The sequence below is a fragment of the Protomyctophum parallelum genome (genome assembly GCF_964188405.1).
Source record: "Protomyctophum parallelum genome assembly, chromosome: 6".
Taxonomy (NCBI): Eukaryota; Metazoa; Chordata; class Actinopteri; order Myctophiformes; family Myctophidae; genus Protomyctophum; species Protomyctophum parallelum.
The window spans coordinates 51712681-51725180 of NC_139701.1; the positions used below are offsets into that span (position 1 = coordinate 51712681).

At 46.2% G+C, this 12500-nt stretch overlaps 1 protein-coding gene across 1 annotated transcript in view; it reads right to left on the reverse strand.

Annotated features, from left to right (window-relative positions):
- LOC310860082 (ephrin type-B receptor 3-like) overlaps positions 1-11739 on the reverse strand; it is a gene marked incomplete at its 5' end in the record, with an annotated part of 37583 nt that extends 25844 nt beyond the window's left edge. Inside the window, 1 exon segment of the mRNA XM_083766845.1 lies at positions 11679-11739. Within this exon segment, the coding sequence (XP_083622971.1) occupies positions 11679-11739 (61 nt within the window).
- Between the last annotated feature and the right edge of the window lie 761 nt (positions 11740-12500).

The window sequence follows — 12500 nt, forward strand, 5'->3', positions numbered from 1 at the left end:
ATACCAACGTCAGTACAGCATGTAATTGTGGACAAGAATCGCATCCAAGGATATAACGAAACGTTCTTTCGTTTTATAGGGCTGAGAGGCTAAAAAGGGGCATCGAATGGTGTCCGTGATGGCACACAGATACATATGAACACTGGTATAGGAGAGGGAAGGAGGGAAGGAAAGAGGGAAGGAGGAAATCTAGGGAAGGGACGCAGCAGGTGGAGGAGGTTATTATATAGCCTGATGCCCGAGACGAGGAGGAGGAGAAGAGAGGGGATGATGGCTGACGGAGGCTGCAGTGTGCGCTTTCTAGTAACTCAGCAGCCCTGCTGTGCGGACGCGTGCACGGCCTCGCGCACGCCATTATGACACATAGTTAGGCTGCAGTGCAGCTCACAAACACTATAGGGCCCACACACACACACACACACACACACACACACAGACGCCATGCGTGCACACACACACACACACACACACACACATACATGGCGTCTGTTGCTGCCGCGGTTAATCACAGTCGACGACGCCTGGCAGAGCGTTGCCGTAAAAAACAACCGGAATTGGTGGAATTGGAAAAGCGAGCAAAAAGTTGTTGTTGTTTTGGGAGTATATAGAAAGAAAAACGTATAGGCCGATACCGAGGGGCCGGGGGGGGGCCGTAAGGCCTTGTTCCGAAGGCCCAATATCAAGCACTAGGCCTATAGGTTAAGCTCAACCCAGACATTTCTCTCTCTCTCTCTCTCTCTCTCTCTCTTGTATAGATCGCCTTTTTCGTTTGGTGTGCGCCCTTTATACCCCTCCCCCCCCCCCCCCCCCCCTTTGCACACCCAACAGCCCCCACCACCACCTCAAGATTTAACCTCCCCCCCCCCCCCCCCCAACCCTCTTTCCGAGGTTACGAGTTACGTACGTAAAAGAGCTGATGTGTGTGTGTACTGGCCCTGCTGTAGTCAAAGAAACATGTAACACACACACACACACACATCCTCTCCTCTCTCGTCATCTTTTCTTTTCTTTTCTTTTTCGTATAATTCCGTGGCTGGAAACGGATAACCCCCTGGGGGCTTGATTGTGTTAAGGCTGCTATTGTTGAAGCTGAAACAAGGCTATAGGCTGTGGACCAGGAACGCGCGCGCACGCACACACGCACAGCACAGCACAGCACAGCACAGCACAGCACAGCACAGCACAGCACAGCACAGCACAGCACAGCACCCCCCAAGCCACTGTTCTCGCTCAAATGTATATTAGCCACATCTTACCGGCAACCTCGTCCAGTTCTCCCTGTTATATATAGGGGTCACAGGGCATGGTTTGAGGGGTGGGCGTTTTTGGAAAAGCATGGTGGACCCCCTCTCTCTCTCTCTCTCTCTCTCTCTCACTCTCTCCCTCCCTCTCACCCGCTCTGTCTCTCTCTCTCTCTCTCTCTCTCTCTCTCTCTCTCTCTCTCTCTCTCTCTCTCTCTCTCCCTCCCTCTCACCCGCTCTGTCTCTCTCTCTCTCTCTCTTCTCTCTCTCTCTCTCTCTCTCCCTCACCTCTCTCTCACCCGCTCTGTCTCTCTCTCTCTCTCTCTTATAATCTGCCATAGTTTCTGACACATGCTCATTTCAGCTGTCGCGCTTTATGGACGTTTGGAGCCAATAAAACATCATCTTTGACGTTATGTCAAACATTTCTTCAGATTTCTGAAGGCCCTTAATATATAGCTCACGGAGCCAGTGTGTGTGTGTGTGTGTGTATGTGTGTGTCTGTGTGTGTGTGTGTGGTGTGTGTGTGTGTGTGTGTGTGTGTGTGTGTGTGTGTGTGTGTGTGGTGTGTGTGTGTGTGTGTGTGTGTGTGTGTGTGTGTGCGTGCGTGCATGCGTGCGTGCGTGGGAAGGGAGGGGTTTTTCCACTGTGCGAGCGACCAGACTCGAGGGTAAAATGGCGGCACACAACTGAACTGAACCTGGATTCATTATTAAGCCACTAATAGTTCCCAAACACTGGATGCATTCCCCAAAAGCAGCAAATGCAATTCTCTCTGTAATTCATGAAGTATATAATCCAAGAAAGTATAATAGCATAATGAATGTAGTGGTGAAAATAGACAATCTATATATATATATACAAGCTCACGGCGTGTCGCTTTGCGCCGTGGCATGTGAGCTTGTATATCAGCTATATTTTCCCTATAGTTTGGGTCCCATGGGGGGTGGTGGGGGGGGGTGGGGGGGGGGGGTTCATCAAATCTCTCCTGTGGGGTCACGCGGACTAAAACGTTTACGGAAGCAAAGCGTTTTAACATGCTGGCACCCACCTTAAGGCTGGCGTGGCGGGCATTTACCCCTCACACACACACACACACACACACACACACACACACACACACACACACACACACCCTCGCTGTGCCACCCAATTCCCTCTATCCCTCTCTCTCTCTCTCTCTCGCTCCCAGACACAGTTGCACGAGTCAAAACATAACATCTCTCTTTCTCGTCTTTCTCAGCCTCTCTCTCTCTCTCTCTCTCCTCTCTCTCTCTCTCTCTCTCTCTCTCTCGTTCCGCTCGGCTGCCTATAGACAGGCCCGGTGGGGCTCTTGGCAGAGGGCAGGCCCAGACACATTCACCCTCCCTCCCTCCCTCCCACTCCTCCCTCCCCATGGCTGACTGCAGGCTGCATGGCTCTCAGAGGGAGCGGGGGTGTCAAAGACCCTCCTATCCCACGAGAGACCCCTTCTCTCTCTCTCTATACCTTCGGATGCCACATGCAGGCCGCATGCATGCATGGCCCTTTTTCTTTGCACACAAATAGATGCATACCTATTTGAACACACGCACACACACACGGACACACGGACACGCACACAAACACACACCTATGCAGTATATGTGGACACACATGCACACGCATGCATGCAGGGCCCCTCCTTGTGCGTCTATAAAGCCCATGGACTCTCGTATATACAACTTATAAGTGATATATAACCGTCTCGTAGCGCGCCACTGAGTGGCGCGCTACGAGCTTGTATAGGGTCTGCTATTTTTTGAAAATCAAAGAACGACTGACATTTTTTAGAATCTGATCTCAGGTCAGAATGGGTTAATCAGACCAGTGTGTGTCCAGTGGAAACCTCGTATATGAATCTGATCTCAGGTCAGAATGGGTTAAATCGTATAATAATCGAGGCAAAAAGGGTGAAACAGCCGTGATATTGGCATGTGGCCCCCGCCGGCCCTTGCATACAGTATACAGTGTGTGTGTGTGTGCGTGTGCGTGTGCGTGTGCGTGCGTGCGTTATTTCCATAGGTCACCCAGCCGTTTCATCCCTCATTCCCCATGCAGTATGTGCAAAGGCTGTGGGTTGGATTGTTGTCACGGCTGTTGCTCGCATATGGAATTACAACTCGCCCTAGTCCTCTCTCTCTCTCTCTCTCTCTCTCTCTCCGTCGTCCGTCAGTCCGTATATCCGTCTGTCCGCATGCAGTGCCAGCGCCATGTTGTGAGAGTCATGCCCCGTCGGCCCGGTATATATACGCTCACACACGCGCGCACACACACCACACACACACCCATCCTTATACATCTGTGAAAGCCTCTCAACTTTGGCCGCGCTCGCTGCCCCTCAAGGCGCCCCTCCTCCTCCGTCGTTCAAATACCCACCCAATCGGACGGCAGCTCTATGTACAACCCATCACTTAAGATCCAATCCTCAACTCAACACGACTCATCCCACAACGCACCCTCCTCCACTCCTCCTCCTCCTCCTCCTCCTCCTCCTCCTCCTCGCCCTATTGAGCTCCTCTCTGTCTGTCTGTCTGTCTGTCTGTCTATACTACAAACAACAATCTGAACCACGAAGAGACAAGCGTATATACATCTGTTCAAGATGGCCGCCAGGGTGGGTGGGTGTGGTGTGTGTGTGTGTGTGTGTGTGTGTGTGTGTGCTGTGCATGTGATCTGCTAGCCCCCGACCGGGCTTCATGCATGCCCCCCCCCCCCCCCCCGACGACACGCAACGCTGAGGGGGCCAGTGGGCACGGGGAGAGAGAGAGTTGTTTGTTTATTTCGTTTTTTTCAAGTCTGCATGCTGAGGAACTGTTTATTTGTCACTTTTTCATTTGCTGTTGTTGCTTTATATATATATATATATATATATATATATATGATGGTGCAGCTTGCTATACACTATATACAACAACTGATTTTCAAGCTGAAAATCTGTTGTGTTAACGACATAGGCCTATATCACACTGCACAGACGTATGAAATATAGACATAATATGACGTCACTGAAATGTACATGAACATCAAAGGGGACGGAGTGGGAAATGCACCACTGCACATTAAAACCTACTTTTTGGCATGTCATATTATTTATTATAGGCGAAAAAATGTTCAAAGACGTTTCAGACAAATTGCAAAACGAACAGTGAAAATGGCAGATCTATATACACAAGCTCACGGCGTGTCACGTCATTGACGCGCTGCATGTGAGCTTGTAGATCGGGTGTTTCCACCAGGCGGCACCACAGAGTAACACAAGTGATGAATTACAACGGTTAGATTTTTTTTAATATGCTAAATAACCATAATTTGCTCATCAGCAAATGCATCACATGTCGTCCGGTTTGTGTCTGTTACTATTAATACAAATGTTTATAACAATTAATGGTATTTATTTGCATCATATAATGTAAAACAATTTCCACAATTAAGTTTAATTTTGCAGTTTTATTATGATCATTAAAAGTTTATATGTGGATTATATATATATATATATATATATATATATATATATATATATATATATATATATATATATAATTAAAAAAATCAAACAATAAAAGTAAAAACAAACCGTAGGACTGATTAATAAAACACAGTAACATAATACTTTCTGAAAAACTATACAATCATAAATGTTAAATTATAATTATGTGCAAGAGTATAATCCAGATCATTGTAAAAAAAAAAAAAAAAAAAAAAAAAATGACACGAGAGTTTGTCCTATAGAATATAATGAGACAACAAAATAATTGCACATGCATATTTGTGTGACTAATTATTGTTTCTGTCCATTAGAGTTAATCAACAAGGATACTTATAGGCCTATAGGCAAATGAGACAAGCATGCAACACTCCAATGCAGAAACCCCGTTGTTATTATTACATCAACATCACATTATAGACTATAGAAGACTATAGATCTCGAATGCTGAGCATGTACCGTTCTGGTATAATAGGGGCTATATGCATGCAGTCAAATCAACCCACGCTCCTCTTGAGTTTAAACCCAATCACTTGAACTCAAAGCCTCGGCAATTAATCATAACATATAATGAATTGGAAATCACTACATTGGCCGGCAGTAAAAGACTCCCCCCTTCTCTAATATATTGTATGGCGATCACATACCAGTTCTCTCTATAGCAGCTCATATACCCGTTTGGCTGCTATGCATGCGCACTTGCGGCCAAGGAGAAACAACAAGGCAATCAAAGCCATTGATCCTGCACTGTAAAAGCTCTAATCTAAGCAGTTATATTATACCGATTCCCTGATCAATGAATGACACCACACACACACACACACACACACACACACACACACACACACACACACACACACACACACACACACACTGCTGACATGTGTGCGCGCGCGGAGTGAGGCGAAAGAATTCCTAAAGTCATGCAGAGAGTTCATGGAACAAGACCTACAGGGCAATTCAAGGCTGATGTTATCGTGTTGTTCAGCCTATAATTGATAAGTGGCCGTGACTGTCTCCTGTCAAGAAGAACAGATCATATACAGTAGGCCTAAAGCAAATTATGAGCATTTCCCATATCCCATGTTTTTTTTTTTTATAGCTATACACGTATCACCCATCTTATCATATCGCTCAATGTGCCCTGTCTGTCTGTCTGTTGTATAATTAGGCTACAGGGCACAGCCACATTGAGCGATACATTTTAGTACCCAAATTCACCAGACAGTGTCTGCATGGTGAATTTGGGTATTAGGCTAAAATGTAGCCTAATACCCAAATTCACCAGACAGTGTGAATTTGGGTATTAGGCTAAAATGTAGCCTAATACCCAAATTCACCAGACAGTGTCTGCATAGTGAATTTGGGTATTAGGCTAGCAGCAGAAGAACCAGAGTGCCTGCTTCATGTGCTCATTGCATGTGTTGTGTGGGCTATTCACTTGCAAATGAAGCAACTTCCACGCATCGTGCTTTTTCCCCCCCCCACGCGGCTCCCTCAAAGGCTTTCCGGTGCTTTACTGCTAGTTAACTATATATACGACAGAACAGTTACAGCCAGGGGCGCTAATAGTTCCATTTGTTTGTTCAATTGTGACCCTAACGAGGTCTAGTATAGAGTGAGCCATTTGCCTTTGAACCCACGTCCGTAAAAAGAACGCAAGATGGCTGCTGTGTGCCGCCCCAAGGAGAATAATAAGAGACAAATGGTTAACAAACTGACGATGCATGGGGCTGCCTATACTGGCCTTGGTTTGAGCCCTCTCTCTCTCTCTCTGGAACATCAAGCAGCATGCGGGAAAACGTCCCGTAAAGTGCTATATCGTATTTGCTCGCAGCATAAAGCATAAACACACGCTCCATCATTCCCACGCATGCATATACAATATCACACACAGCCATAAATAACAAAAATGATAACAGCAGATATGGATAGAGAAAAAGGGGGGGGGGGGGGGGGGTTGTCCCCCGAGCGAATTAAGGCGACAATAAAAGCCCGTTTGTCTTAGTTCATAACTTTATATTCATTATAGGCCTACATATAATACAAGACCCTGCATGCACATGGCATTAAATGCCACTTTAAAATGCTTTGATCCGCCATCGTTCATTCATATCACTATTTATTATATAAATGCTCTCTCTAAAAAGTTGCTGTTGGCAATACGCGTGACAGATGCATGGCAGACACGGCGGATTGTTAAGTGAACGTTTAATGGGGCCCATTACACAATAACAATCCTTGGTATTTATTTGTTCATTTAACATGACACAATTCGTAACCGTGCGTGAGTGTACCAAATGGACCCGCGTTGCGGGCCATTTGGTTACGTGTAGGGCCCATTTGGTTACGTGTATAGGGCCCATTTGGTTACGTGTAGGGCCCATTTGGTTACGTGTATAGGGCCCATTTGGTTACGTGTAGGGCCCATTTGGTTACGTGTATAGGGCCCATTTGGTTACGTGTAGGGCCCATTTGGTTACGTGTAGGGCCTATATATACACACTCGCACGGTTACGAGGATACACTTGTGTTGTCTCTGTCTTAAAAGACGCCCAAATGACTATATGGGTAGTTATAAAGCCAGCATGGCTGTCACACCCAGCCCGTGATAAAGAGACTGAATGAATTGTTAGCGCTATTATTTCAAGATAGGCCTAAACCACACTATGCTATGCATAACAAACAGTGATAGTGGAGCGACGGAGGTTCATAAAAGCGGGTATATATATGCTGCGCATATCTAATGGTGTTGTCTGTGAGTGTGTATAGTGTGGGGGTGATTAATGCATTGTGGTTGTGTGTATGTGTGTGTGTGTGTGTGTGTGTGTGTGTGTGTGTGTGTGTGTGTGTGTGTGTGTGTGTGTGTGTGTGTGTGTGTGTGTGTGTGTGTGTGTGTGTGTGTGTGCGTGTGTGTGGTCTGCTTGAACAGATTCGCTTCCTGCCTCACACACACACACACACACACACACACACACACACACACACACACACACACACACGCACACACATCAGCACGCATAATTTACACTGCATGGAGAAAGATTAACTCGACCGCCATGCTGGACTATATCGAAGCAATCTGTGTATACAGGCTATAGCTTCTCTCTTGCACGACAACAACAACAGCAATAATAATAATAGGCCTAATAATAATAATAATAATTATTATTATTATTATAATGAATACCCATGCAGCTTCTTGTTCAGTAGCCCCTGCATGCACGTGGCTTCTCTTTATGGGCCTAGACTGCAGATCAAAGTTCACACTGAGTCGTATTGCCGTGAAAAGGTGTAGCCTATTATATATTCTGTCACCCATGCTGCTGATATACATGTGTGGAAACTCACAGTCAAATGAGCGTGGATCTTTTGGCCTCGCGCATGCAATCACAAGAACCCCGTTGAATAGCCTCCTGTATAGGCTTAGATATACAGTTCACGGGCCGAAATTGGGCTGAAATTAAGTTAAATGGGCTGTAAATGAAGGCTGGATGTGATTTTGTAGTCCAGCTCAAAAGCTAAACATTTTCAAAACCAACAAAAGCCCCAAATTGCAGCCCGGACGACATCATGGCACCGTGGGCCTGTTTTTTACAGGATATATCTGCATAACACACACTGTGTTGCTTTTGTTTGATAAATGTAGCCGATATAAAGATTCCATTTGAAGAACGGGAATTATTTAGCCTAAATCAGAAGCAATAAAGCATATTTTGAGGTTTAGGAGAAACCCCATGGCAAGGAGGAGGAAAATAAAATAAAATAAAAAACGGTAAAAAAAAAAAAAGTTGAAAAAAGTTTCAGACTGACTATCACAAAGTGCAGTTTGCGGATGATAAATGCGAAGAAACATCTATTTAGTGTGTGTGTGTGTGTGTGTGTGTGTGTGTGTGTGTGTGTGTGTGTGTGTGTGTGTGTGTGTGTGTGTGTGTGTGTGTTGTGTGCGCGCGCGTGTGTGCGTGCACCCCCCCCCCCCCCCACACACACACACACAGACACACAAACGCACACACACGCACAAAATCACCACCATCAACTCAGTGGATCCTGGGGAGAGAGCCGTCGGACGGGACCCGCGCCGCGCAGCCATAAATCAAGCGGGCTGTATTAAAAGCTTAGGTAAGCCCCCAACCAGGTCAGCGGGCGAAAATTTATGGCATCACTTATGTTGGAGAATAGATTGTCCTAACGAAATACATCAACTTCAGGCAGGCAAGGCAGGCAGGTTATATGCAGCCCCGGTGCACTGCACACAGCGCTGCCTGCCTGCCTGAATTGCCTTGCCTGCCCCGCATGTATGCACCTCCCTCGCTAGCTGTAGCTCCCTGAGGCCGGGCCGGGCCCGACTATAGTAGGCTAGTATAGTAGCACGGGCAGCACGGTTCCCCATTTAGGTATAATTCAGACCATGTGGTGGTCTAGAGAAGTCCACTGCTTCTCAAACTTTTTTCTTTCCTTTTCTCCCCATGTCAAGGACCCCCGGCCCAAATTAATGTAGTTAATATTTGGCCACGAAATACCCCCTCCATCTGAAAATATTTCGTGCCAGCCAGGGGACGACCCCCCCCCCCCCCTTCCTCCAATACACGTATTGTTACAAAATGTTAAAAAATTAAAAAAAAATGCGATATTGTATTCATTATTATTATGTATTTAATACTTGTCTTATTATTATTTACATATAGCAGATATACACGCTCACAAACACGTCCCACTGCAACCCGTGCCGTGGTGAGCTTGTTGTATATAACTCGGCCATTTTCAAATGAGAGACGGGCCGTTGTTGTAAAAGTGAGTTCGATATATATGGACCACCAGTGGAACGTCCTCAAGGACCCCCTGCCTGCATGGGGGGGGGGGGGTCCCCGGACCCAACTTTGAGAACTGCGTGTGGCACATGCACCACATGGACCTACAATCTAAGGGCTGTTACAGCGAGCTTCTGTTATCGACACTTCATAATGCCGGCACCGTGTGGAAAGAATACAAGAAAACACCTTTATCTGATAAGGCTTAGACATTATGTTGCCCTTTGACAATATATGGGCTATACTTTACTTCTGCTCTTGTCAAAGCCAAAGTCACGAGAAAGAGAAAGCAACGAAGACGCTATTATATATATATATGCGAGTTTATACTGATATAGTTGTCCTACTTTATCGGTTTTAAGGTCAAGGATCGCAGCAATTCATGCACACATTCACACACCACGATCTTTTCAGAAGAATAGACCTACTAAAACCCCGAATTGAAATCATATATAGCTCTTTAAATACCCGATTTATCCTTCATATAGCTGCATGCCTTATAAATAGCAGATCTACAAGCAACACAGCGCGATCTGCTATAGTTACCGAGCAGCACGCAACTGTGAAGCTATGACTGAGGCTTCACCACTGACGCCATTGTGTGTGTAGCCTTACAGGCGATACCAATATATAGACACAACTGAAGTGGTTGAAGAAATAAGACGAGAATATATAAACTCAGGGAGAGCCAGTGTGTCTCGCTGACTCCACTATGCCACACTGTCCTACTTTCTTTCAAACGTGCAACACAAGCCATGCACGGAGCCAGCTCTAGTCTAAGAAGCAACCCCCCCCCCCCCCCCCGGCCCGGCTCCTGCTCCTTTCAAGCCGACACACTGACACTCACAGGCCGCCAACCAAACACCCTCCAACACCCCACACCACACATGCATATATACTTCAGTCGTTTTATACACATTGTCCAAAAGCCAGCAGCATGCAGAATGAGTCTTATTACATGTTTTCTTGAATCAAAAAGCACAGAATGGAGGATTTCTGTTATATTTCGTAAAGCCTGCTTATAGGAGATATGCATGGTTTATAGTTAATGCACGCAACACCACCCCCCCCCCCCCTCCCCACCAACTCAACAAAGACGGTTGCTTTTCACTGGTATATACATGGGAATAAGCATAACATGGTACATCGAAATGAAGATAATATTTTGTGCAGATTTTGGTTTGTTTGTGTAGTGAATATATATATATATATATATATATATATATATATATATATATATTCCATTAACTGTTAACATAAAATATAACGAAATCAGAGTCCTATCGATGTTACATTTGCACCAATTTGTATTTTCAGCCGGGTCAAAAGGGCCACGCACTCACTCCCCGCGTCCCCGAGACGTAAAATCCACGCCGCTGACTCGAGGCGAGGGGAAAGTGCGTCTGTCTGTCTGTCTGACTGACTGACTGAGTGACTGACTGACTGCGTGGTGGGGGGCTTTTTTTCGGGCTTCGCAGGGGGCTCCTCCGTGCACCGTGGCCGCATTCTGCGAGACCGCTGCGAGTAGCAAGCAACACAAAAAAAAGCTCCCCCGAGTGACTGATCGACGCCCCGCCGGACAAGAGGAGCCGGAGCGCTAATTTGCTCTCAAAAAGTGACAAAGAAAGAACAGATAGACGATCGGATCGCTCATAGGAATCGGCCCCGACAGACAGACAGAGAAAAGAATACACATTATAACAACTATAGGGCTATTAGCCTATACACTCCATTGATATGGAGGAGCGCTTCGCTCGACGCGCATAACAATCGTGCATTGAGAGACCCGCATGCATGTACCATGCTATATGCGCCTCGCTGCGTTCGTTCGTGCACAACCAGCCTATTCTATTTAGCGAGCCCTATAAACCACTCAGATGTGGTCGCTTTTGGAAATGAATCGATTGGCATATAGTTGAAGGAGTAGATGGTAAAATTGGACTGTTGGGGGTTACGTATAAAACGTCGTATCGGCTTCTATATGGAACCTCTGCTGCGCCGAACACCCCCCCCCCCCCCCCCCCCCCCCCAAAAATGGATTATCGGCAAACAACACAGTCGCCCTTTAACACACACACACACACACACAAACGGCACAATTACAGAACTAGGAATCCTTACCTTCAACGGCGGACACGACAGGCACCAGCAAGACGCCGCACAGAACCAGAAAGTAATCCATTGTCATAAAGCGAGCAGGTCGGACATGTAAAAAAAATAAAGACCCACGCACGCCACGCCACGCACGGCGGGGGAGAGAGAGTCTTCTACAGCAGCAGAGAGAGAGAGTGGGGTATATATATGTAGAGCCGAGGGTTAAAATCCGTGTATATAGGTGAGAGAGACCAGACCAAACCGCCGCTCGATCCGCGCCGCGTATACCCGCAGACCCCCAAAAATACCAGTACACCGGTCCTGGTTCGAGTCCGTCAGTCAAGCCGCCGAAGATCCCACAGCTACCTCCATATATATATATATATATACACCCACAAATGCCTTAAAGAGTAATGGATAATAGGGGAAAAAAGGGGGTAAAAAAACCCCGAATCCTTTCGTGGAAATTGAACCCGAAATCCCCCCCGCGCAGATCAGTGGTGATCCAAACAGCAAGGAAAGGAGGAGAGGGAACGGGGCACACAAGACGTCTCCTTAACAGTCCGAATATACACCTCCTCGCATTGGTGTGTGTTGGTGTGGAAAATAAATAAATGATAAAAAAAAAAACAAGTTGCCCCAAAAACAACGCGCCGGGTCGCCGCCGCCAACAACAACAACAACGAACGACCAGCAAAACACGCGTCAAATAATAATAATAATAATAGTAGTAGTATCTCCAGTTCGGGTTGTTGTCCTTGGATTAAATCGACGATACATTAAAAAAAAATGTACAAGGTTCCTCCTTTCTGTACACTATTATAGTAGGCTATAGCAGACAGTCAGTGG